Source organism: Pseudophryne corroboree, chromosome 8 (genome assembly GCF_028390025.1).
Source record: "Pseudophryne corroboree isolate aPseCor3 chromosome 8, aPseCor3.hap2, whole genome shotgun sequence".
In the NCBI taxonomy this organism is placed as follows: domain Eukaryota; kingdom Metazoa; phylum Chordata; class Amphibia; order Anura; family Myobatrachidae; genus Pseudophryne; species Pseudophryne corroboree.
In genome coordinates this window covers 43,403,671-43,430,779 of record NC_086451.1, presented here as the reverse complement: position 1 = coordinate 43,430,779, position 27,109 = coordinate 43,403,671, and the positions used below count along the sequence as shown (strand labels likewise).

The following is a 27,109-nucleotide window of genomic DNA, read 5'->3' as shown; positions in this document are numbered from 1 at the left end:
TTCTGCAAGTATGGATTTCTAAGGATCCACCTACACTTTCGTTGTTTAAAGCTAAATTATTTTATCTCTTTCGGATGGAATGGATAGGATGTTTGCTAGACAAAAATACTAAAATACAGAAATTCTTTGAAGTGTGGGAAAGTTATATAACGACCTTGTCGATAGCAGTCAGGACACAGCTCCATACCTCTTTCTTTGATACAGAATGGTTTTTGACTAGAACGTTTGCGGGGGATCCGCCGATTGTGTTATAGGACAGACTGCCATTCTCAGCTCGATAGACGACTGGGAGGAAGTTGGCACACGGGTACGGGTATTTTTTTATTTTATTTTTATATTTATAATTATTTTTATTTATTTTTTTTATTTTTATTTTTTTTCTCACCTGCACACGTCTGGGTCAGCTGACTAGACCAGCTTTTAATCTGATGGTTACTGAAGCCCCGAGAGGCATGTTCTATATAAGTGCAATATTGTTGTTTATACTGTGTTTAAAATGTCTCTGGACTGGGGACTAGGTTGTAATATTATTTACTACCCTTCCTTTTTTCCCTATCTGAGATAGGTTTGACCTACTGTGAAATTTTATGTATGTATTACATATATTGCTTCAATAAAAAATATGTTTAAAAAAAAAAAAAAACAATAGGGTACACCGGACCACTGGGTTTTTGCCGTATTTTTTGCTGTTTGGCCGACCAGGGAAGGAATTGCAAGACCTTGATCTGTCTCTACCCAAGGTGGATGCGCAGTGGATGGACTGAGGAGCAGAAACGGCGCCTTAAATTTGCCAGGGATGTGGCGGCGGGGATCATTGGGTCCAAACTGCATCCTTGCCCTGGACGGACGTTGGGAGGACCGTTTGCTGAGGGACAAAGGGTGTTAGTTCGAGAGAAGTGATCTGGGAACAAGTTGAGCGAGCGCTGCGAGGTGATTCCTTATATCGTACAGCGGCGGGTGTCTCCTGACAACCCAGTCTACGAGGTCAAGGCAGAAGACGGAAGCGGAAGTGCCCGCACTTTGCATCAGAACACGCTGCGCCCTTGCCTCTTTGAGGATTTGTGTCCCCTTGGAACAGTCCCAGTGGCTATCCCTGGACTAGGTGAAGATGATTGGTGGGTTCCTCCATCTGATGTGGCACAAGAGCCCCTGCCATCGGAAAGATCAGCTGAGGTCGCGGATCCAGAGGGATCTGTTCTGCCCCCAGCTACTCTGCCTAGGCGTTCCACCCGAACGACGTTGGGAGTACCAGACCCCAGTTTTGCAGATCCGAACTTTGAGTGGGCGGCAGCTCACATCTTTGTAGGGACTACAAAGGAAACAGGGGAGGGAAATGTGAGAGGGCACCAGGCTGGGGGAACGAGGGAAGTCTCTTACCTCCGTCTTCCCCGGACAGGCAGCGGCGGTACACGGCGGGAAGTGGCGTCGCGGCGAGCTTCCGGCACGGAGTGACTTGCATCCATTGGGATTCAAGCCCCTCCAATCGCGTTACGTCCATTTGAATTTGGCGCCGGACGGGAGCCAATCGGGGCTTGCGCCTGGTCAGCCAATAGGAATGGGCCGCGACGAGCCAACCAGGGCTCGTCGCGTCATAGCGCTGCCCCCTCCCAGCATCATATAGCAGACGCTGCAGAGCGAAAGCGGGCAGTCGGGCGCCGGGGACGGAGCGGTGAAGAGCTCCAGAAGAGAGAAGACGGCGGAAGAAGGCCAGGCGGCGGAAAAGAAGAGGAAGAAGCGGCGGCCGGAAAGAAGAGGAAGCGGCGGCCAGAAAGAAGAGGAAGCGGCGACCGGAGAAGAAGAGGAAGCGGCGGCCGGACAAGAAGAGGAAGCGGTGGCCAGAGAAAAAGAGGAGGCGGAGCCCGGGCTCCAGCGCGGAGGTCCGGTGGAGAGTGCTGCAGTGTGTGGGCAGCAAAAGAGCTAACGAATCTCCCCACTGCAGCCTCTCCCTACGGTCCGGGTAAGCGGCCTTGCGCCGAGATTCTATGTTCCCCTAGACCACCAGGGTGTCAGGCATTAGGCCTGTGGCCACGGACGGGCAATAGGCCCAGGATTACTAACATCCCCAGTAGGCAGGCACTAGGCCTGAGGTGGCAGTCAGGCACTAGGCCTGTGGCATCAATAGGAGGAAGGAGGCCATAATCTGTATAAGTAGTCTTGGCATTAGGCCAAGACTATATCCCACTTGGCAGGCAGGCAGTAGGCCTGAGGTGACAGTCAGGCACTAGGCCTGTGGCACAGTTAGAAGGAAGGAGGCCCTAACTGGTGTAGTCAGGGTCCTTGCCTTAGGCCAAGACCACATCTCACTTGAAAGGCAGGCACTAGGCCTGTGATCCCAGATAGGCTGGCATTAGGCCCGAGGAGCAATATTGGCAGTAGGCCACGGGAAAGATAGGAGCTGGATTGTTAGCTTTGCTGTGGGGAGCTTTAGTCCCGGGTTGATGCGCCGTCACCACTTTGGGGGTCCGGAGTAACTGTGGAGAGACTGCCCGGCCTCCCACGGTCAATCCCGTGATTCCAGAGTGGGTGGCAGTCCCCGTAGGGAATTAGGTTGCACCAGCAATTATCCTCCAGGAGCGAAGCAGCGGAATCTTCATCAGACCGGACTAGAGAGGTAACTCCCATTTCGTTCTATTGTCATTCTGTTATCCTGTATTTGCTTGTACTGTTTGCTGGAGTTAGGTGAAGTAGCTAACCAGATTGTACTGTTTAGAGTTTATAGTAAATTGGCTCAGTTCCGTTGTTTGCCATTTATTAGTTTGTAGGGAGGCTGCTGTCATTCTCTTTCCAAGAGCAGCGATTCGCGGCAAGCAAGCTGACAAGAGTAAAAGTGTGAGTATACTCTGTGCGTGTGTGTCTTGGTTCGCGTTGAGCACCGGTTTGCGAGACCCCGCTAGGCCTAGCGGGCTCGCTTTCACCTAGTTGCGCAAGTGCCGAGTAGGTGACGTTTGGGTGGCTGAGGCCCGCGGGCCAGTGATGACATTCACCTAACCGGTGAACGTCGCGGCCACCCCGGTGTGCCACTCTTCCCCTGTCTTGGAAGGGGTGGGCACATGGTGATAGTGTCTCTTTTTCTTCTAGCCGTCGGCCAGTGGTGTAACTAGAAATTTTTCTCCCCCAAGCCAAAAAATTCTTCGGCGCCCCCCCCCCCCCCCCACCCCCATACCCCCCATAATTGGCACTAGCAAAGGGACAAATCTGCGCGCGACTGCGGCGCGCGCCGCCAAAAAGGGTGTGTGGCTTATTTGAAATGGGCGTGGCTTTGCGTAAAGGGGCGTGGCATCGCAGGAAAAGACTACCTTATACCCCAGTTTTGCAACCTGCACGCCCAGGCGTTAGCCACCACACATTTTTCCTCCTTATAGTAATGCCCAGTATACATTATTCCACATACTGCAATGGCCATAGGCGTGCGCAGCACATTTTATTAGGGGGTGCACCGTCGGAATGGTGTGCATAGCACCGCCTTTTGGGTATGTCTAGCACCATCTATTAACGATCAACACAATATAAATATCCACCCTTGTGCCAATCCTAATAATGCAGATACATTGTCAGATGTTGTGGTGTGCTCCAAACAAACACCCCTGATGGCACTCACTGCAATTACACTGCTCCTCCTCAGCCTGGTCTGGCTGCCCCTCTTTTTCCATGTGACGGGTGGGCGTGCGAGCAGCATGACATCATCACGTCACATCACGCTGTTTTTGTACACGGAAGTGGAGCCGGAAATTTGAAAGCCGGTGTCAGTGGTACCTTGATTAACCCAGGCATCTGGTCAGTAATGCAGTCCTGACAGGGTGCAGCGCAGAGGGGACAGTGATCAGCCTGCTTGGCAATCGCTGCATCAGGCATGTGAGATCGAGGTGCCAGAGATTAGGGGGTGCCTGTGCGCACCAGGCACCCCCCCTGCGCACACCTATGGCAATGGCCTTAGCCATTATGCCACACACAACAATGCACATGACACAATGGCCCTCATTCCGAGTTGTTCGCTCGCAAGCTGCTTTTAGCAGCTTTGCACACGCTAAGCCGCCGCCTACTGGGAGTGAATCTTAGCTTATCAAAATTGCGAATGAAAGATTTGCAATATTGCGACAAGACTTCTCTGTGCAGTTTCTGAGTAGCTCGAGACTTACTCTGCCAGTGCGATCAGTTCAGTGCTTGTCGTTCCTGGTTTGACGTCACAAACACACCCAGCGTTCACCCAGACACTCCTCCGTTTCTCCAGCCACTCCCGCGTTTTTCCCAGAAACGGTAGCCTTTTTTCCCACACGCCCATAAAACTACCAGTTTCCGCCCAGAAACACCCACTTCCTGTCAATCACATTACGATCCCCAGAACGAAGAAAAAACCTTGTAATGCCGTGAGTAAAATACCTAACTGCATAGCAAATTTACTTGGCGCATTCGCAGTGCGGACATTGCGCATGCGCACTAAGCGGAAAATCGCTGCGATGCGAAGAAATTTACAGAGCGAACAACTCGGAATGACCACCAATATGCACACACTGTAATGCCCCCGATACATTATGCCACACACCGTAATGCCTGTGACACATTATGACAGGAATCGCAATGCCCGTTATACATTATGCTACACACCGTATCTGTGACACAGTATGACACATACCGCAATGCCCGTTATACATTATGCCACACCGCAATGACCCTGAGACATTATACCACATTCTACAATGCCCGTGATATAGTATACAACACACCGTAATGCCTGACACATTATGACACACACCGCAATGTCCGTGATACATTACGCCACACACCGTAATGCCCATTACACATTAAGTTCTACAGTAAGGCTTCTAATTACTTTTAAATTACCTGCTCTTGCCAGGGGTTTCATGCTCTTGGTTCCATGCATGGTGCCAGGGGTTTTCATGCTCAGGGTGTCATGCTCGTTGCCAGGGGTTTCATGCACTGGGTGTCATGCTCATTGCCAGGGGTTTCATGCACTGGGTGTCATGCTCGCTGCTAGGGGGTAGTGCTTGTTGCTAGGGCCGTACTCCCAGTGCCACATATGCCCCCAGTGCCAGATATTCCCCCACAGTGCCAGGTATATGCCCCCAGTGCCAGATATTCCCCCACAGTGCCACATATGCCCCCTCAGTGCCTGCTCCCCCCAGTGCCAGATATTCCCCCACAGTGCCAGGTATATGCCCCCAGTGCCAGATATTCCCCCACAGTGCCAGGTATATGCCCCCAGTGCCAGATATTCCCCCACAGTGCCAGGTATATGCCCCCAGTGCCAGATATTCCCCCACAGTGCCAGGTATCTGCCCCCAGTGCCAGATATTCCCCCACAGTGCCAGGTATATGCCCCCAGTGCCAGATATTCCCCCACAGTGCCAGGTATATGCCCCCAGTGCCAGATAGTCCCCCACAGTGCCAGGTATATGCCCCCAGTGCCAGATATTCCCCCACAGTGCCACATATGCCCCCTCAGTGCCTGCTCCCCCCAGTGCCAGATATTCACCCACAGTGCCAGGTATATGCCCCCAGTGCCAGATATTCCCCCACAGTGCCAGGTATATGCCCCCAGTGCCAGATAGTCCCCCACAGTGCCAGGTATATGCCCCCAGTGCCAGATATTCCCCCACAGTGCCAGGTATATGCCCCCAGTGCCAGATATTCACCCACAGTGCCAGGTATATGCCCCCAGTGCCAGATATTCCCCCACAGTGCCAGGTATATGCCTCCAGTGCCAGATAGTCCCCCACAGTGCCAGGTATATGCCCCCAGTGCCAGATATTCCCCCACAGTGCCAGGTATATGCCCCCAGTGCCAGATATTCCCCCACAGTGCCAGGTATATGCCCCCAGTGCCAGATAGTCCCCCACAGTGCCAGGTATATGCCCCCAGTGCCAGATATTCCCCCACAGTGCCACATATGCCCCCTCAGTGCCTGCTCCCCCCAGTGCCAGATATTCCCCCACAGTGCCAGGTATATGCCCCCAGTGCCAGATATTCCCCCACAGTGCCAGGTATATGCCCCCAGTGCCAGATAGTCCCCCACAGTGCCAGGTATATGCCCCCAGTGCCAGATATTCCCCCACAGTGCCAGGTATATGCCCCCAGTGCCAGATATTCACCCACAGTGCCAGGTATATGCCCCCAGTGCCAGATATTCCCCCACAGTGCCAGGTATATGCCTCCAGTGCCAGATAGTCCCCCACAGTGCCAGGTATATGCCCCCAGTGCCAGATATTCCCCCACAGTGCCAGGTATATGCCCCCAGTGCCAGATATTCCCCCACAGTGCCAGGTATATGCCCCCAGTGCCAGATAGTCCCCCACAGTGCCAGGTATATGCCCCCAGTGCCAGATATTCCCCCACAGTGCCAGGTATATGCCCCCAGTGCCAGATATTCCCCCACAGTGCCAGGTATATGCCCCCAGTGCCAGATAGTCCCCCACAGTGCCAGGTATATGCCCCCAGTGCCAGATATTCCCCCACAGTGCCACATATGCCCCCTCAGTGCCTGCTCCCCCCAGTGCCAGTTATTCCCCCACAGTGCCAGGTATATGCCCCCAGTGCCAGATATTCCCCCACAGTGCCAGGTATATGCCCCCAGTGCCAGATAGTCCCCCACAGTGCCAGGTATATGCCCCCAGTGCCAGATATTTCCCCACAGTGCCAGGTATATGCCCCCAGTGCCAGATATTCACCCACAGTGCCAGGTATATGCCCCCAGTGCCAGATATTCCCCCACAGTGCCAGGTATATGCCTCCAGTGCCAGATAGTCCCCCACAGTGCCAGGTATATGCCCCCAGTGCCAGATATTCCCCCACAGTGCCAGGTATATGCCCCCAGTGCCAGATATTCCCCCACAGTGCCAGGTATATGCCCCCAGTGCCAGATAGTCCCCCACAGTGCCAGGTATATGCCCCCAGTGCCAGATATTCCCCCACAGTGCCAGGTATCTGCCCCCAGTGCCAGATATTCCCCCACAGTGCCAGGTATATGCCCCCAGTGCCAGATATTTCCCCACAGTGCCAGGTATATGCCCCCAGTGCCAGATAGTCCCCCACAGTGCCAGGTATATGCCCCCAGTGCCAGATATTCCCCCACAGTGCCACATATGCCCCCTCAGTGCCTGCTCCCCCCAGTGCCAGATATTCACCCACAGTGCCAGGTATATGCCCCCAGTGCCAGATATTCCCCCACAGTGCCAGGTATATGCCCCCAGTGCCAGATAGTCCCCCACAGTGCCAGGTATATGCCCCCAGTGCCAGATATTCCCCCACAGTGCCAGGTATATGCCCCCAGTGCCAGATATTCACCCACAGTGCCAGGTATATGCCCCCAGTGCCAGATATTCCCCCACAGTGCCAGGTATATGCCTCCAGTGCCAGATAGTCCCCCACAGTGCCAGGTATATGCCCCCAGTGCCAGATATTCCCCCACAGTGCCAGGTATATGCCCCCAGTGCCAGATATTCCCCCACAGTGCCAGGTATATGCCCCCAGTGCCAGATAGTCCCCCACAGTGCCAGGTATATGCCCCCAGTGCCAGATATTCCCCCACAGTGCCACATATGCCCCCTCAGTGCCTGCTCCCCCCAGTGCCAGATATTCCCACACAGTGCCAGGTATATGCCCCCAGTGCCAGATATTCCCCCACAGTGCCAGGTATATGCCCCCAGTGCCAGATAGTCCCCCACAGTGCCAGGTATATGCCCCCAGTGCCAGATATTCCCCCACAGTGCCAGGTATATGCCCCCAGTGCCAGATATTCACCCACAGTGCCAGGTATATGCCCCCAGTGCCAGATATTCCCCCACAGTGCCAGGTATATGCCTCCAGTGCCAGATAGTCCCCCACAGTGCCAGGTATATGCCCCCAGTGCCAGATATTCCCCCACAGTGCCAGGTATATGCCCCCAGTGCCAGATATTCCCCCACAGTGCCAGGTATATGCCCCCAGTGCCAGATAGTCCCCCACAGTGCCAGGTATATGCCCCCAGTGCCAGATATTCCCCCACAGTTCACTACCTCTTCTCACTGCCCAGGCTGATGGGGGCTGAACTTGGACTGAAACGGCATCGGAAGTGTCACAATTTATCTGAGTGACCCCAAAAACTATGGATTTTTACATGTCACCACCATCCCACCCCCACCCCTAGGGGTGCTAGGGGTGTCTCACCCCCGCAGTATTTTTTTCCAGATTGAAAGTGATATGTGTACCAAGTTTGGTGTAAATTGCTCCAGACATTCCAGAGTTATGCTGGAACATACATACATACATACATACATACATACATACATACATACACACATACATACATTTTTATATACAGTATATAGAATTTAGTGATGTGCACCGGACATTTTTCGGGCTTTGTGTTTTGGTTTTGGATTCGGTTCTGCGGCCGTGTTTTGGATTCGGACGCGTTTTGGCAAAACCTCCCTGAAATTTTTTTGTCGGATTCGGGTGTGTTTTGGATTCGGGTGTTTTTTTTACAAAAAACCCTCAAAAACAGCTTAAATCATAGAATTTGGGGGTCATTTTGATCACATAGTATTATTAACCTCAATAACCATAATTTCCACTCATTTTCAGTCTATTCTGAACACCTCACACCTCACAATATTATTTTTAGTCCTAAAATTTGCACCGAGGTCGCTGGATGGCTAAGCTAAGCGACACAAGTGGCCGACAGAAACACCTGGCCCATCTAGGAGTGGCACTGCAGTGTCAGGCAGGATGGCACTTCAAAAAAATTGTCCCCAAACATCACATGATGCAAAGAAAAAAAGAGGCGCACCAAGGTCGCTGTGTGACTAAGCTAAGCGACCCAAGTGGCCGACAAAAACACCTGGCCCATCTAGGAGTGGCACTGCAGTGTCAGGCAGGATGGCACTTCAAAAAAATTGTCCCCAAACAGCACATGTTGCAAAGAAAAAAAGAGGCGCACCAAGGTCGCTGTGTGACTAAACTAAGCGACCCTAGTGGCCGACACACACTCCTGGCCCATCTAGGAGTGGCACTGCAGTGTCAGGCAGGATGGCACTTCAAAAAAATTGTCCCCAAACAGCACATGATGCAAAGAAAAAAAGAGGCGCACCAAGGTCGCTGTGTGACTAAACTAAGCGACCCAAGTGGCCGACACAAACACCTGGCCCATCTAGGAGTGGCACTGCAGTGTCAGGCCGGATGGCACTTCAAAAAAATTGTCCCCAAACAGCACATGATGCAAAGAAAAATTAAAGAAAAAAGAGGTGCAAGATGGAATTGTCCTTGGGCCCTCCCACCCACCCTTATGTTGTATAAACAGGACATGCACACATTAACGAACCCATCATTTCAGCGACAGGGACTTCCACACGACTGTGACTGAAATGACTGGTTGGTTTGGGCCCCCACCAAAAAAAGAAGCAATCAATCTCTCCTTGCACAAACTGGCTCTACAGAGGCAAGATGTCCACCTCATCATCATCCTCCGATTCCTCACCCCTTTCACTGTGTACATCCGCCTCCTCACAGACTATTAATTCGTCCCCACTGGAATCCACCATCTCAGGTTCCTGTGTACTTTCTGGAGGCAATTGCTGCTGGTGAATGTTTCCATGGAGGAATTGATTATAATTAATTTTAATGAACATCATCTTCTCCACATTTTCTGGAAGTACCCTCGTACACCGATTGCTGACAAGGTGAGCGGCTGCACTAAACACTCTTTCGGAGTACACACTGGAGGGAGGGCAACTTAGGTAGAATAAAGCTAGTTTGTGCAAGGGCCTCCAAATTGCCTCTTTTTCCTGCCAGTATACGTACGGACTGTCTGACGTGCCTACTTGGATGCGGTCACACATATAATCCTGCACCATTGTTTCAATGGTGAGAGAATCATATGCAGTGACAGTAGACGACATGTCACTAATCGTTGGCAGGTCCTTCAGTCCGGATCAGATGTCAGCACTCGCTCCAGACTGCCCTGCATCACCGCCAGCGGGTGGGCTCGGAATTCTTAGCCTTTTCCTCGCACCCCCAGTTGGGGGAGAATGTGAAGGAGGAGATGTTGACGGGTCACGTTCCGCTTGACTTGACAATTTTCTTACCAGCAGGTCTTTGAACCTCTGCAGACTTGTGTCTGCCGGAAAGAGAGATACAACGTAGGTTTTAAATCTAGGATCGAGCATGGTGGCCAAAATGTAGTGCTCTGATTTCAACAGATTGACCACCCGTGAATCCTGGTTAAGCAAATTAAGGGCTCCATCCACAAGTCCCACATGCCTAGCGGAATCGCTCTGTTTAGCTCCTCCTTCAATGTCTCCAGCTTCTTCTGCAAAAGCCTGATGAGGGGAATGACCTGACTCAGGCTGGCAGTGTCTGAACTGACTTCACGTGTGGCAAGTTCAAAGGGTTGCAGAAGCTTGCACAATGTTGAAATCATTCTCCACTGCGCTTGAGTCAGGTGCATTCCCCCTCCTTTGCTTATATCGTAGGCAGATGTATAGGTTTGAATGGCCTTTTGCTGCTCCTCCATCCTCTGAAGCATATAGAGGGTTGAATTCCACCTCGTTACCACCTCTTGCTTCAGATGATGGCAGGGCAGGTTCAGGATTGTTTGGTGGTGCTCCAGTCTTCGGCACGCGGTGGCTGAATGCCGAAAGTAGCCCGCAATTCTTCGGGCCACCGACAGCATCTCTTGCATGCCCCTGTCATTTTTTAAATAATTCTGCACCACCAAATTCAATGTATGTGCAAAACATGGGACGTGCTGGAATTTGCCCAGATGTAATGCACGCACAATATTGGTGGCGTTGTCCGATGTCACAAATCCCCAGGAGAGTCCAATTGGGGTAAGCCATTCCGCGATGATGTTCCTCAGTTTCCGTAAGAGGTTGTCAGCTGTGTGCCTCTTCTGGAAAGCGGTGATACAAAGCGTAGCCTGCCTAGGAACGATTTGGCGTTTGCGAGATGCTGCTACTGGTGCCGCCGCTGCTGTTCTTGCTGCGGGAGGCAATACATCTACCCAGTGGGCTGTCACAGTCATATAGTCCTGAGTCTGCCCTGCTCCACTTGTCCACATGTCCGTGGTTAAGTGGACATTGGGTACAACTGCATTTTTTAGGACACTGGTGACTCTTTTTCTGAGGTCTGTGTACATTTTTGGTATCGCCTGCCTAGAGAAATGGAACCTAGAGGGTATTTGGTACCGGGGACACAGTACCTCAATCAAGTCTCTAGTTGCCTCTGAATTAATGGTGGATACCGGAACCACGTTTCTCACCGCCCAGGCTGCTAAGGCCTGAGTTATCCGCTTTGCAGCAGGATGACTGCTGTGATATTTCATCTTCCTCGCAAAGGACTGTTGGACAGTCAATTGCTTACTGGAAGTAGTACAAGTGGTCTTCCGACTTCCCCTCTGGGATGACGATCGACTCCCAGCAGCAACAACAGCAGCGCCAGCAGCAGTAGGCGTTACACTCAAGGATGCATCGGAGGAATCCCAGGCAGGAGAAGACTTGTCAGACATGCCAGTGACATGGCCTGCAGGACTATTGGCTTTCCTGTGTAAGGAGGAAATTGACACTGTGGGAGTTGGTGGTGTGGTTTGCAGGAGCTTGGTTACAAGAGGAAGGGATTTAGTGGTCAGTGGACTCCTTCCGCTGTCACCCAAAGTTTTTGAACTTGTCACTGACTTCTGATGAATGCGGTTCAGGTGACGTATAAGGGAGGATGTTCCTAGGTGGTTTACGTCCTTAACCCTACTTATTACAGCTTGACAAAGGCAACACACGGCTTGACACCTGTTGTCTGCATTTGTGTTGAAATAATTCCACACCGAAGAGCTGATTTTTTTTGTATTTTGACCAGGCATGTCAATGGCCATATTCGTAACACAGACAACAGGTGTCTCCCTGGGTGCCTGACTTAAACAAACCACCTCACCATCAGAATCCTCCTTGTCAATTTCCTCCCCAGTGCCAGCAACACCCATATCCTCATCATGGTGTACTTCAACAGTGACATTTTCAATTTGACTATCAGGAACTGGACTGCGGGTGCTCCTTCCAGCACTTGCAGGGGGCGTGCAAATGGTGGAAGGCGCAAGCTCTTCCCGTCCAGTGTTGGGAAGGTCAGGCATCGCAACCGACACAATTGGACTCTCCTTGGGGATTTGTGATTTAGAAGAACGCACAGTTCTTTGCTGTGCTTTTGCCAGCTTAAGTCTTTTCATTTTTCTAGCGAGAGGATGAGTGCTTCCATCCTCATGTGAATCTGAACCACTAGCCATGAACATAGGCCAGGGCCACAGCCGTTCCTTGCCACTCCGTGTCGTAAATGGCATATTGGCAAGTTTACGCTTCTCATCAGACACTTTCAATTTAGATTTTTGGGTCATTTTACTGAACTTTTGCTTTTTGGATTTTACATGCTCTCTACTATGACATTGGGCATATGAATATTATAATTACCCAGCAACAGGGCAGTAGTAGATAATCCAAATGAAGAGGTCACTCCAAAGCCGTCACCTAACGCGTTTCTTGACCATTAGCCCCGGTCGTTTCATCAGAGGTAGATAGATTCTATCTACTACTGCCCTGTTGCTGGGTAAATATAATATTCAAAACCCGCTGCAAGGGACTCCGTATATTTCTGTACATTGGATTCCGGCTCTAAAGGACTATCCAGCCGCGCTATCTGGCTAGCACCCTGCCAGCGCGGTGAATGCCGATACGTGGAGTACAGACAGCGGAGATCTCGGGTGATCCCAGCAAGCGAACCAGTGCGGGTGTCGGTAAGAGGCAGCACGAGACGGTTGCCTGACGTAATTATCCCCAACAAACAGCTCCATTCATCAGCGGCACAGGGAGGATAAATACCGCTTGGTTGGATGGGACACTTGTTATATACCTACGCTACTCAATTGGTTGGTATGTAAGCGGTCCAATTGTACGGTGTCCTTTTCTTCGTTACTCTAAATCCAGTATTGTGTCACAGACACTATTCATACAAATTAACTGACTCTTTTGGATGAATTCTTTGGTGAATTACATCTCATTTAAATACAGGCTGGCCAGCCTATGTGGACAATTCATAACTAATGAGTCAGTGCACTGTATTGTGATTACCATTTGGGTAATATATTCTGAATTATTATACCAACATCAGTTCAGAGTAGTTCTATTTCAGAGAGACTGTGATACCCTTGTGGGTTTTACATATGAGTTTTAGATGGTTTAAAATTTATTTGTGATAACTGTTTTATTATATTGTGTGGTCACTCCTGAATAGGGAGGCCAATCCCGGGATCGGGATCCCGGGATTTGGGCCCAAAAATGCCCGGATTTGAATCCCGGGATTGGAGCCTCCAATCCCGGGATTCACGGGATTACAGTGTGCATGCGCAGTTTTGCCGGACAGCGCTGAGCACTATAGCTCAGCGCTGCCCGGCTGTCAACTAACGTAGTGATAGTACTTACTACTTGCGGGCACCAGCTAAGGACACACGTACTGACCGCGCTGGCGGCATTTCAAACGTAGCGCCGGCCGCCAGCCAATCAGACCTGGCAGACACCGGCAGCCAATCAGGGAAGCGGCAGCAGCCGCGGCCCCTGATTGGCTGCCGGACTGCCAGTTCTGACTGGCTGGCGGCCGGCGCTACGTTTGAAATGCTGCCAGCGCGGTCAGTACGTGTGTCCTTAGCTGGTGCCCGCAAGTAGTAAGTACTATCACTACCTACACCCACACTCTCTGCTCCTGACATCCTCCCTCTGTTCGCTACACCCACCCTCCCGCTGCTCCCTACTCCCACTGCTCTATACTCGCACTCTCCCGCTGCTCCATACTCGCACTCTCCCGCTGCTCCATACTCCCACTCTCCCGCTGCTCCATACTCCCACTCTCCCGCTGCTCCCTACTCTCACTCTCCCGCTGCTCCCTACACCCACCCTCCCTTCCAGTTCCTTATATGCTCCCTACACCCACCCTCCTTTGCTCCCTACATCCACCCTGCCTTGCTGCCCTCCACATATACTTTCCCTGCTCCTTACACTGCTTCCTACACTGATCCCTACTGCAATCCCGGGATCCCGAGAATCCCGGGATTGAGTATTTTTCAATCCCGAATCCCGGGATTGAAAAAATGCCCCGGGATTGGCCTCCCTACTCCTGAAGAATATATTATATTTTATTTATTTTTCTTATCCATATTTTGGATTATTAATAAAACAATTTATATCTAAATGTGATCCTGTTGCGCACAGATTGTTTTTTTCTGCTTATTTCATTTTTTGGGGGCTTAGCAACTTTCCCCTTTTTGCCAAATTGTGCAGCATTAGGAAGTTCTCATAGGGTTGAAGGCTACGGGCGCCCGTTTACCTTGTTTTATTTTTTTATTTTCCCTACAATTAAGCAATGAAGCACAATCAAGTTCAACAATAAACGGAGAGGACACCAGCCACGTCCTCTCCCTAACATTTCCAATGCACGAGTGAAAATGGCGGCGACGCGCGGCTGCTTATATAGAATCTGAATCTCGCGCGAATCCGACAGCGGGATGATGACGTTCGGGCGCGCTCGGGTTAACCGAGCCATACGGGAGAATCCGAGTATGCCTCGGACCCGTGTAAAATGGGTGAAGTTCGGGGGGGTTCGATTTCCGAGGAACCGAACCCGCTCATCACTAATATAGATGTGTATGTGCAATCTTGCCACATTAATTGCTTAGGATACATGTTTTGTTCTGGTTTCCTTTGTTCATTTAGGTGTTTCTGCTTTTATTGCCGGATACAGCGCTTTGGACACAGACGGGCGCAGCGATCTGTGTATGCCCCCGTGATAGGGTCTTGTGGCCAGTCACAGAAATGTACATATACGGGAAAGTGTCTTGGGTGGAATGTAATAGCTGCAGCTCCTTAGGTATTGCAAATTGTTTGCTTTTCATATCTTCGAATGTAATACCCAGTGATTTGGAGGGGTAGAAGCCAATCAGCTGTTAAATTGCACCAGTTTTAGGGGCTTATTTATCAAAGAGTGATAATTATTGTTCCGTTTAATAAACGGTGCACCAGCCAATCAGCTCTTGTCATGTTTGAAAAATGACAGTTAAGAGAAGTAATAATGCCACTGTATAGGTGGGTCATTTGTACGGCCCCATCTAGAATACGGTGTTCAATTCTGGAGACTATATCTTCAATAGAATATAAATACATTAGAGACTGTACAAAGAAGGGCAACTAAAATGGTGCATGGCCTACATCACAAAACATACCCAGAAAGACTAAGAAATCTCAATATGTATAGTTTGGAGCAGAGAAGGGAAAGGGGGGACATGATAGAAACTTTCACATATATCAAAGGTTTTAACAAAGTACAGGAGGGAAACATTCTCCAAATGAATAGAAGCAATAGGACACGAGGACATGCACTGAGACTGCAGGGGGGGAGGTTCAGGGGAAATTTGAGGAAAAATTACTTCACAGAAAGGGTAGTGGCCAAGTGGAATAACCTCCCATCAGAGGTGGTAGAGGCTATGTCAGTAGAGCAATTTAAACATGCATGGGATAGACATAAGGATATCCGTACAAAGAAATAAGGATCAAATGATCAAAAGGGGCAGACTAGACAGGCCAAGTGGTTCTTATCTGCCGTCAAATTGTATGTTTCTAAGAGCTGATTGGCTGAAGCATTATTTATCATATGCAACAAGATTTATCACTTGTTAATAAATGGGCCCCTTAAGACCCAATCATTGGTTAAGGAATGCGGTGGGATAAAAATATAAAAAATTGTGCCCCCCCACCGATTCTCTAATAGGCCTGTGCTATGCACTTAGGTGTGCGCAGGGGAGCGGGGGGGGGGGGGGGGGCTGGTGCGCACAGGCACCCCCTAATGTCTGGCACCCCGATCTCACATGCCTGATACAGCGATCGCTGAGCAGGCTGATTACTGTCTCCTCTGCGCTGCACCCTGACAGGACTGCATTACTGACCGGACGCCTGGGTTAATCAAGGATACCACTGCCACCGGCTTTCAAACTCCCGGCTCCACCTCCATGTACAAAAACAGCGTGATGTGATTACGTCATGCTGCTCGCATGACCACCCGTCACACCAGCCACATGCCCACCTCTCTCCTTCTATGTTATGCCAACGCCAGCCACTGATGAGGATCAGCATGCAGCCAGCGTTCCTCTTAGGAAGACTAATTCAATACTGGCAGGCGGTCGGCAGCAGCATTGACGCGTCACTCGTTTTTCCAGCAGCAGTACTAGTCTGCGACTGTCAGTGTCAGTGAGTGACTTGTAAGTAAGCTGCTGCAGCTTGCAGGGGAAAGAGAGGGGGAGCCAGACCAGGCTGAGGAGGAGCAGGGGTGTTTGTTTGGTGCGCACCACAACATCTGACAATGTATCTGCTTTATTAGGATTGGTACAAGGATGGATATTTTATATTGCGTTGACCATCAATAGATGGTGCTAAACACGCCAAAAAGGCGGTGCTAGACACACCCCTCCGACAGTGCACCCCCTAATAAAATCTGCTGCGCACGCCTATGGCTTTGCAGCATTGAGTCCAGTCCATACATGCCAGGAGACTCATGATTTGGTGGAGAAGTCTCCTGGCTCCCAGAATGGTCAGCTACTCTCCAGCACCCAACATTCAGCTCTACCAGCCGAGTGAAGAGGGCGGACAAGGGGCAGTGATGACACAATTTGCTGTTGTCATCGCGACCCTGCCCCTCAGCGAGGTGTAGCAAGGAATCCCAGAATATAAAACCCCTGCCATGGGGTGGGGCCACCAGAATTAGGTGATTTGTATTGTCCACACACAACCCGCCCATCTGGGCCATCATCTGCGGGGAACTCCCATGAGAGGATCTTGATGAAGTCAGCAAACATGGTCCAGTCCTCTAGGAAAAGTGCCCCTGGGGACTCCCACATTTTGGGGATTCCCCAAGGAAAAGCAGGTGACCTTTCCGCATTCCATTCCACCCACTTCCCAATCTAACAGGAGAGAGAGGAGGGCACCAACAAGAACAGTGACCACCTGTATCTCCTCTCTGGAAACTCTCACAGTGGAGACTGAACAGAAGTAGGTACATACTGTATGGTCTAATTATGTCTTGTGAATGCGCCCTAATAACTACGTATTCTGGGCCTGAGAATGAGTTGGAAACAGTTCCATCTAGTGACGCAACTATCAGATTTTAGTATACTGCGCATGAACAGAAACACATTTACAGTTTTGTGTATCTCTGGCTGGTTCTGTGTTGGATGGATCTTGGTTGGAACTCTCTGCATTAAACGGGTGTTTCTGGGCAACAACGCTGCATTTGCGCACAACAGTAAAGTCTATAGGGGCGTCATGGGAGTGAATACTTTTGTGCTATCCTCAGTCGTGCTTACAGCGATGGGACCCCTGTCTCCGAAGCTAGCTGCGACTTTGGACAGGAAGACAGTGTGTGTGTGTGTGTGTGTGTGTGTGTGTGTGTGTGTGTGTGTGTGTGTGGTATGGCGGGGGGGGGGGGGGGGTGTCGGCTCCCCGCTTAAGGCCTTACAGATAGTTGCATTAACCATATGCATACTCACTGTAAAGCGCTGCGGAATATGTGTGCGCTATATGAATAACTGGTAGTAATAATAATTAGCATAAGGTAGTATACTAGCTTCCGGCTAATACATCCACATTGCGTCCGTCTCAGAACCACGCCCTCTGTAATGACCATATAAAAGGCGGACCTGAAGGATCCCTCTCTCTATTATAAGAAGACTTTCTATGAAATTTTAGTATTCTTGTAATTCATGTATACTACATCATTTTTGGGATTATATTTACAATTTAGGCAGCTGGGTGACTTAGGAAGCGCTGCACTGGCCCATTATCAATTTAAGCTGGGACGATGTGCACCCAGCCAATATGTCAGTACGGTGATCCGAAATATCGGATCCTGGGTAGACATTGAGCAATGTAATGAAGGTCGGAGTGACATATTGCTCTGTCCTTCTTTACAAATTCCGCGGTTGCTAGCGTCAATGCTTGGCTGGTAATGCAGCAGGGTCGGCCGGACAACGTCACTAGGGACTGCGGGCCCCTGATTTCTCGTTCCAGTTCGTCCAGAAACAACAAATCAGGCTTTAGTTTAGTGGTAATAGTAAAGAAGAGAGTTTGTTGGGGTGAAAATATAAAAGAAGAAACAATTGTAAACTGCAGCCGAGGCAAATAGTGAGCAGTGCGACATCATTGCAGCTCCGTCTATGCAGTTTTTCACCAACAACCTGTGTCGAAGTCAAAAATATTACATACAAACAACATACAAACTCCAAACAGAGAGGTCTCTGTTTGTGTGCATACACGCAGCATGCACAGCGATATACGGTAGCATACGCATTCACACAGACAAGCCACAAAGATATATTCAACACATATTTCATACAACACATAAATTACACATAGACAAAACATGTCAAGCACCAGACATTATAATGTATTTATATATTAGAGTGTAACATCAGATATATATGTATTATTGGAATGGAATAAGTTAACTATATCATGCTTAGTGTCAAAATGATCAGGAGATTGTGTGTATTAATTTGATAGCTATGGGTAGATTGTAGCACATTGCAACAATTAGTTATGACCAAATGTATGAATATGAAGCCACATTCTAAGTGAACAAAAGTCTTCCTGAAGAATTGAAACTAGCTCCACAGCATGGCCCTGGGGGCAGACACATGTGCCAGCAACACAGGACAAAAGCCCTCACACTGACCTATGAGCCACTGAGTTCTTGAGAGGTCTGGCCTCTGGATCAATGGAAGGAGACCGAAACCAACAGACTGTTATCTCCCACTGTTTGGATATAGGCAGTTTTCTAAGAAATGGTTAGTTAGTTAGTTAGTTAGTTAGTTAGTTAGTTAGTTGCTTGCTGAGAGGGAGAGAGATGAAGACGACTGTGCACTGAGCTACAGGGTGAAGTATGCTGGCTGTAACTGATTCTTTTGTAACTGTAACTGCTTCTTATGTAATTGTAACTCTGTAACCATATATATACATGTTATACTAATGATATACTGTACATACTGTATGTTATTTTGTATGCATACCCCTTTTAATATCAAATATATACATCTCTTAGCGTTGGACCTCAGCTTACAATGTGTGCGACTGCTTGCTTTCTCTTAAGGGATATAGTGCTGTGACGTTCAGCGCACTTTTATCGTATATGGTAATAAGATGTGCCTTGCGTCCGCAGTATATATTAACGCTGGCATTTTAAATATTTATTAGAAATAATTTGAACTTTACACCTGCTATATACAACTTGGCCACACGATGTCTCACCTGCAGTACCCTCCTTGTAGGCTCCAATCATGAGCTGGTATTTCTCCGTCTCATTCAAGACTTTGAAGAATGTGTACTTGGCAAACATCTTTTTATTTTCAAAGTCTTGTAGGTCAATGCGCAGTTCCCATGAGCCTTTATAGACAAAGAAATAAAATTACATATAACGTATCGTTAGCGCTGTCCACACATTTTTGAGGTCCTATACAAACGATAAAACGTTGTTTTGATTTTCTTTTCATATCAAATTCCTAACCCGGAGTAGTGAGATCCGAGGGGTCATCAGGTACTGAGAATAAATGTTTAGCCCGCAGGGCATCCCCTTGTTACCAGCGTATATATTAATGTGTATAGTGTTAATAGCTATTAATGTTTGTGTGTTATTGTGTATATATGGTAATACTAGGTGCTTCATCGCGCCCTACGTGCGCTCTTCACACCGTCGCAAGGGGCTATGCCCCCTTAACCCTTGCATGCCTTTCTGGGGTTCAATATTTGTATTATATGGAGTATTACCTGCATTCCTTTGTTAGTGGTTAAATATTGCACAATGAAACGGCGTGCGATGGTGAAGGAGGCGCAGCCCCTTGTGTCGGCGTGAAAAGCACCTGCAGGGCATGATGTACAGAATGTAGCGGGGTGCGGGGGGGACTGCGGATGGGGGAGGGTGTCTGTAGATGCTGCGGGTGGAGGGGGCGGATGCGGGGGGGGCCCGGGGGGGAAGGGGCAGGAGGTGCTGCGGGTGTGGGAGGGGCAGAGGAGTGGGGGCTGCAGATGGGGGAGGGGTCCGGAGGCACTGCAGGTGGGGGAGGGGTAGGGGTGCCACGGGTGGGGGAGGGGCAGGTGCGGGCATGTTACGGATGGGTGAAGGGTTCCGGAGGTGCTGTGGGATGGGAAGGGGCGGGTAAAGGTGGTGCGGCAAATGGGGAAGGGAGTCTGTAGAAGGGTCGGGAGGTGCTGCGGGTGTGGGAGGGGCAGAGGAGTGGGGGCTGCAGATGGGGGAGGGGTCCGGAGGCGCTGCAGGTGGGGGAGGGGCGGGGGTGCCGTGGGTGGGGGAGGGGTGGGTGAGGGGGGGACCGCGGATGGCTGACTCTCTCAGGCTGGAGTCCTGCTTCCTCTGCCCATCCGAATCCCTCCCCCCCACTCCTCAATCACACACCGTGGACCTCGCGTGGCTGCCGGGCACTGTGGTAAGGGGAGGCTGGGAGTGACTGGTTAGCCCCCAGGAGACGCTGCGGTTGAGGGAGGAGGGGGTCATAGCATGCACGCGGCGCGGACCTCGCGGCTGCCGGGCACTGTGGTAAGGGGAGACTGGGAGTGACTGGTTAGCCCCCAGGAGATGCTGCGGCTGGAGTGAGGAGTGGGTCGGAGCCTGCAAGCAGCGCGGACTTCTGCAGCGCTGCCCGCCGGCTAAAGTGTGTGAAGGAGCTGGGCACACCTCACTCCCCCGTCCTGCCAGCAACAGCAGCAACATTGTGCTACAGTCAGCACACGCTGCTGCGTGTTGGCAGGTCTGTGGTGTTGCAGGGAGGCAGGAGCCTTCTGCCTGTGCGGGTGTGTAGAGGGGAGCGACCACCCCCTTTGGATTTACCCCTATCTGAGGGTCCAAAATCCCAATAAAAAACAAAAACAATCCCTGGAATTTGCATAACGGGGCGTGGTCACTCAACCCGCGATTAGGCCACACCCCCAAAGCCGCAGCAGGCCCAGCAATGAGATAGGGCCCCCCTGTCCCAAGTGCCCTGGGCCCCCCGGACTCATAATCCGCCCCTGGGGGCATGCCAGCAGCTCACAGAGCGCTGGGCATGCACCCTCACTGACGAAAACGGGGCGTGGCTCGCAATAGCGGGTCCTCCCGAGAAACCACGCTCCCTTTTCCGTTGACCACGCCTCCTTTTTGCTGCGCGTGTGTCCCTCCTTTGCCTGAAGAAAGCTAGGAGGTATGCACCCCTGTCTGCCTGAAGAAAGTTGGGAGGTATGCACCCCTTCTCCTCCTATAGATTTGCCCAGATCTGTGACTCATTTGACTAACTCCGCCCAGTGTTGTGACTCCACCCAGCGTTAGCAAATGAGGCACAAAGTCACAGATCTGGGCTAATATATAGGAGATATTGTATAAGCTTGTGTGTATTCTTAAATGTCAACAGATGGTGGCGCTCACACTCCTTTTATAAACTGTCAGTACAGAAAATGCTAGAACACAGCGTTAAATGCAGCTGATGGACGGATAGCGCAGGTAATAAGTATCCAAGTGGATTGGAGCCTGTAAAATGCGAAGAGTAACCGAGGGATGTAGTTAAAATGCTGCCTGGATACTGAATCCCAAATGGCGGCATAAGGCCAGCATCAAAATTACGACGAAGCTCGGGATCCCGGCAATCAAAATACTGCCGCCCGGAGTCCCGAACATTCTTCCAGCGGGACACGCTCACATCCTGCTGCGGTGGGGGTATGTGTGTGTGTGTTTAGATTTGGGGATTAGAAGGGGGTTAGGGTGCAGGGACAGGAAGGTTAGGGTTAGTTACTGGGGAGGACAGGGGGGTGGGGGGGGGGGGTTGGCACTAACAAGGGGAGGTTAGGGTCAGGCACCAAGCAGGGAGGGTTAGATTTAGGCAGCGGGGAAGGGAGGGTTAGGCAGTGGGGAAGGGAGGGTTAGGCACCACCAGGGACGGTTAGGGTTAGACAACCAAAAGGGAGGGTTAGGTTACTTTTGGAGGGGCTGTCGGGATTCTGATGGCCGGGATGCCGCTGTCGGTTAAATGACACTTAAAAATGCATGTACAGATCTTCGCTTCTCAGCGGAGTAAGAAGCCGTCTTTATGGGCCAGATGCAATGCCGCCCGAGTTGGCCGACGTGCGGGATTTCGGCCGAACTCTGCCTTTTTTAAAAGGGGCAATCCCTTACAAGCCATGGTTTTGCCTTGTAAGAGATTGCCCCTTTAAAAAAATGTCCGCTTTTGGACGGAATCCTGCACATCAGCCGAACTCGGGCAGCATTGCATCCGGCCATCTCCTATATATTAGCCCAGATCTGTGACTTTGTGCCTCATTTGCTAACGCTGGGTGGAGTCACAACACTGGGCGGAGTTAGTCAAATGAGTCACAGATCTGGGCAAATCTATAGGAGGAGAAGGGGTGCATACCTCCCAACTTTCTTCAGGCAGACAGGGGTGCATACCTCCTAGCTTTCTTCAGGCAAAGGAGGGAAACACGCGCAGCGAAAAGGAGGCGTGGTCAACAGAAAAGGGGGCGTGGTTTCTCGGGAGGACCCGCTATTGCGAGCCACGCCCCGTTTTCGTCAGTGAGGGTGCATGCCCAGCGCTCTGTGAGCTGCTGGCATGCCCCCAGTGGCGGATTATGAGTCCGGGGGGCCCAGGGCACTTGGGACAGGGGGGCCCTATCTCATTGCTGGGCCTGCTACGGGTTCAGGGGCGTGGCCTAATCGTGGGTTGTGTGGCCACGCCCCATTATGCAAATTCCAGGGATTGTTATATTTTTTTATTGGGATTTTGGACTCTCAGCTAGGGGTAAATCCAAAGGGGGTGGTCGCTCCCCTCTACACACCCGCACAGGTAGAAGAAAGCAGGGAGGCTGCTGCCTCCCTGCAACACCACAGACCTGCCAACACGCAGCAGCGTGTGCTGACTGTAGCACAATGCTGTTGCTGGCAGGACGGGGGATTGAGGTGCGCCCAGCTCCTTCACACACTTTAGCCGGCGGGCAGCGCTGCAGAAGTCCGCGCTGCTTGCAGGCTCCGACCCCCTCCTCCCTCCAGCCGCAGCATCTCCTGGGCGCTAACCAGTCACTCCCATTCTCCCCTTACCACAGTGCCCGGCAGCCACGAGGTCCGCGCCACATGCATGCTATGACCCCCTCCTCCCTCCAGCCGCAGCGTCTCCTGGGGGCTAACCAGTCACTCCCAGCCTCCCCTTACCACAGTGCCCGGCAGCCGCGAGGTCCACGGTGTGTGATTGAGGATTGGGGGGGAGGGATGCGGACGGGCAGAGGAAGCAGGACTCCAGCCTGAGAGAGTCAGCCATCTGCGGTCCCCCCCTCACCCACCCTTCACCCACCCCTCCCCCACCCACGGCACCCCCGCCCCTCCACCAACTGCAGCGCCTCCGGACTCCCTTCCCCATCCGCCGCACCACCTGCACCCGCCCATCCCCCACCCGTGGCGCCTCCAGACCCCCTACCCCACCCCTGGCACCCCCGCCCCTTCCCATCCCACAGCACCTCCGGAACCCTTCACCCATCCGCAACATTTCCGCACCTGCCCCTCCCCCACCCGTGGCACCCCTCCCCCACCTGCAGTGCCTCCGGACCCCTCCCCCATCTGCAGCCCCCACTCCTCTGCCCCTCCCACACCCGTAGCACCTCCCGACCCTTCCGGGCCCCCCCGCATCCGCCCCCCCTCCACCCGCAGCATCTACAGACACCCTCCCCCATCCGCAGTCCCCCCCGCGCCCACTACATTCTGTACATCGTGCCCTGCAGGTTCTGTTCACGCCGTCACAAGGGGCTGCGCCTCCTTCACCATCGCACGCCGTTTCATTGTGCAATATTTAACCACTAACAAAGGAATGCAGGTAATACTCCATATAATACAAATATTGAACCCCAGAAAGGCATGCAAGGGTTAAGGGGGCGTAGCCCCTTGCGACGGTGTGAAGAGCGCCCGTAGGGCGCGATGAAGCACCTAGTATATGTATAAAAACAAGTGTGCTCTACAGTGTAAGATCAGTTTTTGAACCAGCTGTGCTACAGGTTCAGGGGTTTTGTATAAATGGGTGTGCTTAAACCGTTTCGGACGCAGTTCGTTACACTGTTTTAGTCTCAATTTACTATGTGCCCTTCTTGTACTTTGGCTGTGACTACATTCCCACTGCCCTCGTACACACATCTACTGCTCATGACTACACACCCCTTCCCGCTCAGGTCTCCGCCCCCTAATTGTACACAAGTCAAGTTGGTCACCATCGATGGATAACCTTGATGGTGTGAAACCATCTGCAAGGTAACCATTGATGGTTTAATCCACCGATGGTCACCCCTGCTTTAGTGTGCAATGAACTGCCGCCAATCAAAGCCCAGGGGCGGGGCTTCATGGGTTTCAGGGGCAGAAAAAAAGAAGAAAGGAAGGGGAAAAAAATGGTAGCACAGTATCATCGATGGTGGGAACCTATCTGGTTCTCCCCCATCAATGGTAAAAGTAGTTAACATTGGTCTGGTTGATGGCCATTCCTATAGTGCATCAAAGTGAGTCTTAGATATTAGTGAGGCATAGATGTGTATTTGATTTTCAGTGTGGTGAATTCACAGACATTGGCCCTCATTCCGAGTTGTTCGCTCTGTAATTTTCTTCGCATCGCAGCGATTTTCCGCTAATTGCGCATGCGCAATGTTCGCACTTCGACTGCGCCAAGTAAATTTGCTAAGAAGTTTGGTATTTTACTCACGGCATTACAAGGTTTTTTCTTCGTTCTGGTGATCGGAGTGTGATTGACAGGAAGTGGGTGTTTCTGGGCGGAAACTGGCCGTTTTATGGGTGTGTGTGAAAAAACACTGCCGTTTCCGGGAAAAACGCGGGAGTGGCTGGAGAAACGGGGGAGTGTCTGGGCGAACGCTGGGTGTGTTTGTGACGTCAAACCAGGAACGACAAGCACTGAACTGATCGCACTGGAAGAGTAAGTCTCGAGCTACTCAGATACTACACAGAGAAGTCTTTTCACAATATTGCGAATACTTCGTTCGCAATTCTGCTAAGCTAAGATACACTCCCACAGGGCGGCGGCTTAGCGTGTGTAATGCTGCTAAAAGCAGCTTGCGAGCGAACAACTCGGAATGAGGGCCATTGTCACATTGTATTGTGTTGTGTGTTTAACTTTTCATACATAATGAATGTGTCTTTCACCCACAATTTATGTGATTTATTTAACCCACATCACTGTACCAGGAAGGCCAGTGTTGACAATATGGGGGGAATTCAAATGTTTGAAAAGTCGGTTGGGTGTCTGTTTTTTCCTATATAATAGATAGGAAAAACAGACATCCAACTGACTTTTCAAACATTTGGATCCCCCCTATGTATGAACATTACCCCACTACCCTCACACCAGGTGACAGCGGAGAGCAGATTCATTGGCACAAGGCTTGTTTTTGCTGTCTTTTGCTCTGCACTGAACGCTGAAGATGAAAAAACGCAAAACCTCCCTTTGCCCCAATTAATTTGCACCGCACTGCAGACTTCTGTTCTTACATTGTGCCAATTCCGACTTTGAAATGTTTGTGAGATTGTTTCATTTATTTGGAAAGGTGATCAGAACCAATCGGCAAGGACAGCATGTAGTATGCAGAGATGCGGATCGTTACCTAATGAGGTTATTTTCTGGAGATTGTCGTTCCCCAGCCAAAATTCATTCAGTCGGCTTCCAAACCCTTTCTTGTAGGCATCCCAGTCCCGGAAGAAATCCACTGACCCATCCCAACGTCTCTGGAACACCTACAGCAAGGGGAGAAGACACAATTCCACAATACCTGCTGGATGTCCAATGCATTAGTTCTCCCCTACATTAGTATTTGTGGTAAGTACTATTGCATTCTTGTTTAATGGCAAGTTTTGGGAAGGGGATTTGGTTAGGATCCCAGTGGTTGGGGTCTCGCAGTCAAAATATAGATGCTGGAATCCTGACACTACTCGGAATACCGGCGCCGGGATCCAAACATTTCTCACTATCCCGAATGAGGGTTTGCCGACACAGCGGGGAGGAGAGCCGCGGGGGGTTCGTTTTAGGCTGCGGGGGGAGGGTTAGACTTAGGCTGTGGGGTGAGGATTAAGTTTAGGCTGCAGGGAGGGGGGCTTATGGTTAGGCACTCCCAGGAATGGTTAGTGTTTAGCTGCAGGAAACAGATGGTCAGGTTTAGGCTGCGGGGAGGGGCGTTAGGGTAAGGCTGCGGGGAGGGTTTGGCTGCAGGAGACAGAGGGTCAGGTTTAGGCTGCGGGCAGGGGGGGTTAGGGTTAGGCACCACCGAGAAAGGGTAGGCTACGGGGAGGGGAGGGTTAGGGTCAGGCTGCAGAAAAGGAGGGTTAGGGCATTTTGAGATTAGGGATAGAATACTTACCTACCAGGTTTTTGGATCCTGAGCGTCGAGATGCCGCTGTCGGTATTAAGACTGCCGGCATCCCAAGTGCTCAGATCTGATACTATCCCTTTGGCAAGTTCAAAGGGGCTTCCTGTCTCCAAGTGCAAGGTGCTGAAACTAGAAGATACTAAAATGTTATTGGGGCTTCAAAAAAGGAAGGGCCCTCTCACTCCCTTACCCCAGAGAGCAAGGCTAAGGGGCCAAAGGCAAAACAGAGTCATTCTTAGCTAGATAGTGGTAAATGGCATTCTAATGCATAGGGGGCGCCCTGCTCACAATGTAAGGTATACAACAGCTTGGCATCACTGATGGCAAATGGCACCTAGGACTTTCCAGCAACCTGTCCTCCTGCCAGCGGATGAAGTGAGTCTGCCTCACCCCAGTGGATACACATGCATATCTATACTTGAACTTATCCAAAGTCTAATACTAACACACAAAGAGGACATGTATCAAGCGCTGGAGAGAGATAAGTAAAGTCGTTGTCCAAAGCAGTTAATCAGCTTATAATTGTCATTTAAAAGACTACGGTAGATAAATGACCGTTAGTAGCTGATTGCTTGCTTTGGGCAACATCTCAACTTTATCTCTCTCTCCAAGGTTTGGTACATCTCCCCTTTAGCAATTACATTTTTCATTCGTCCAGTTTTTCAGTA

The 27,109-nt window shown here is 50.9% G+C and overlaps 1 protein-coding gene across 1 annotated transcript in view; it reads right to left on the bottom strand.

Moving 5' to 3' along the window:
* Positions 1-27,109, bottom strand: part of LOC134947462 (ficolin-2-like) — a 66,046-nt gene that overhangs the window by 9,376 nt on the left and 29,561 nt on the right. Inside the window, exons 7-8 of the mRNA XM_063935548.1 lie at positions 25,683-25,812; positions 19,311-19,445 (exon numbers count right to left, since the gene is read on the bottom strand). Of these exons, the coding sequence (XP_063791618.1) occupies positions 19,311-19,445; positions 25,683-25,812 (265 nt within the window). The remainder of the gene's footprint in view (positions 1-19,310; positions 19,446-25,682; positions 25,813-27,109) is intronic.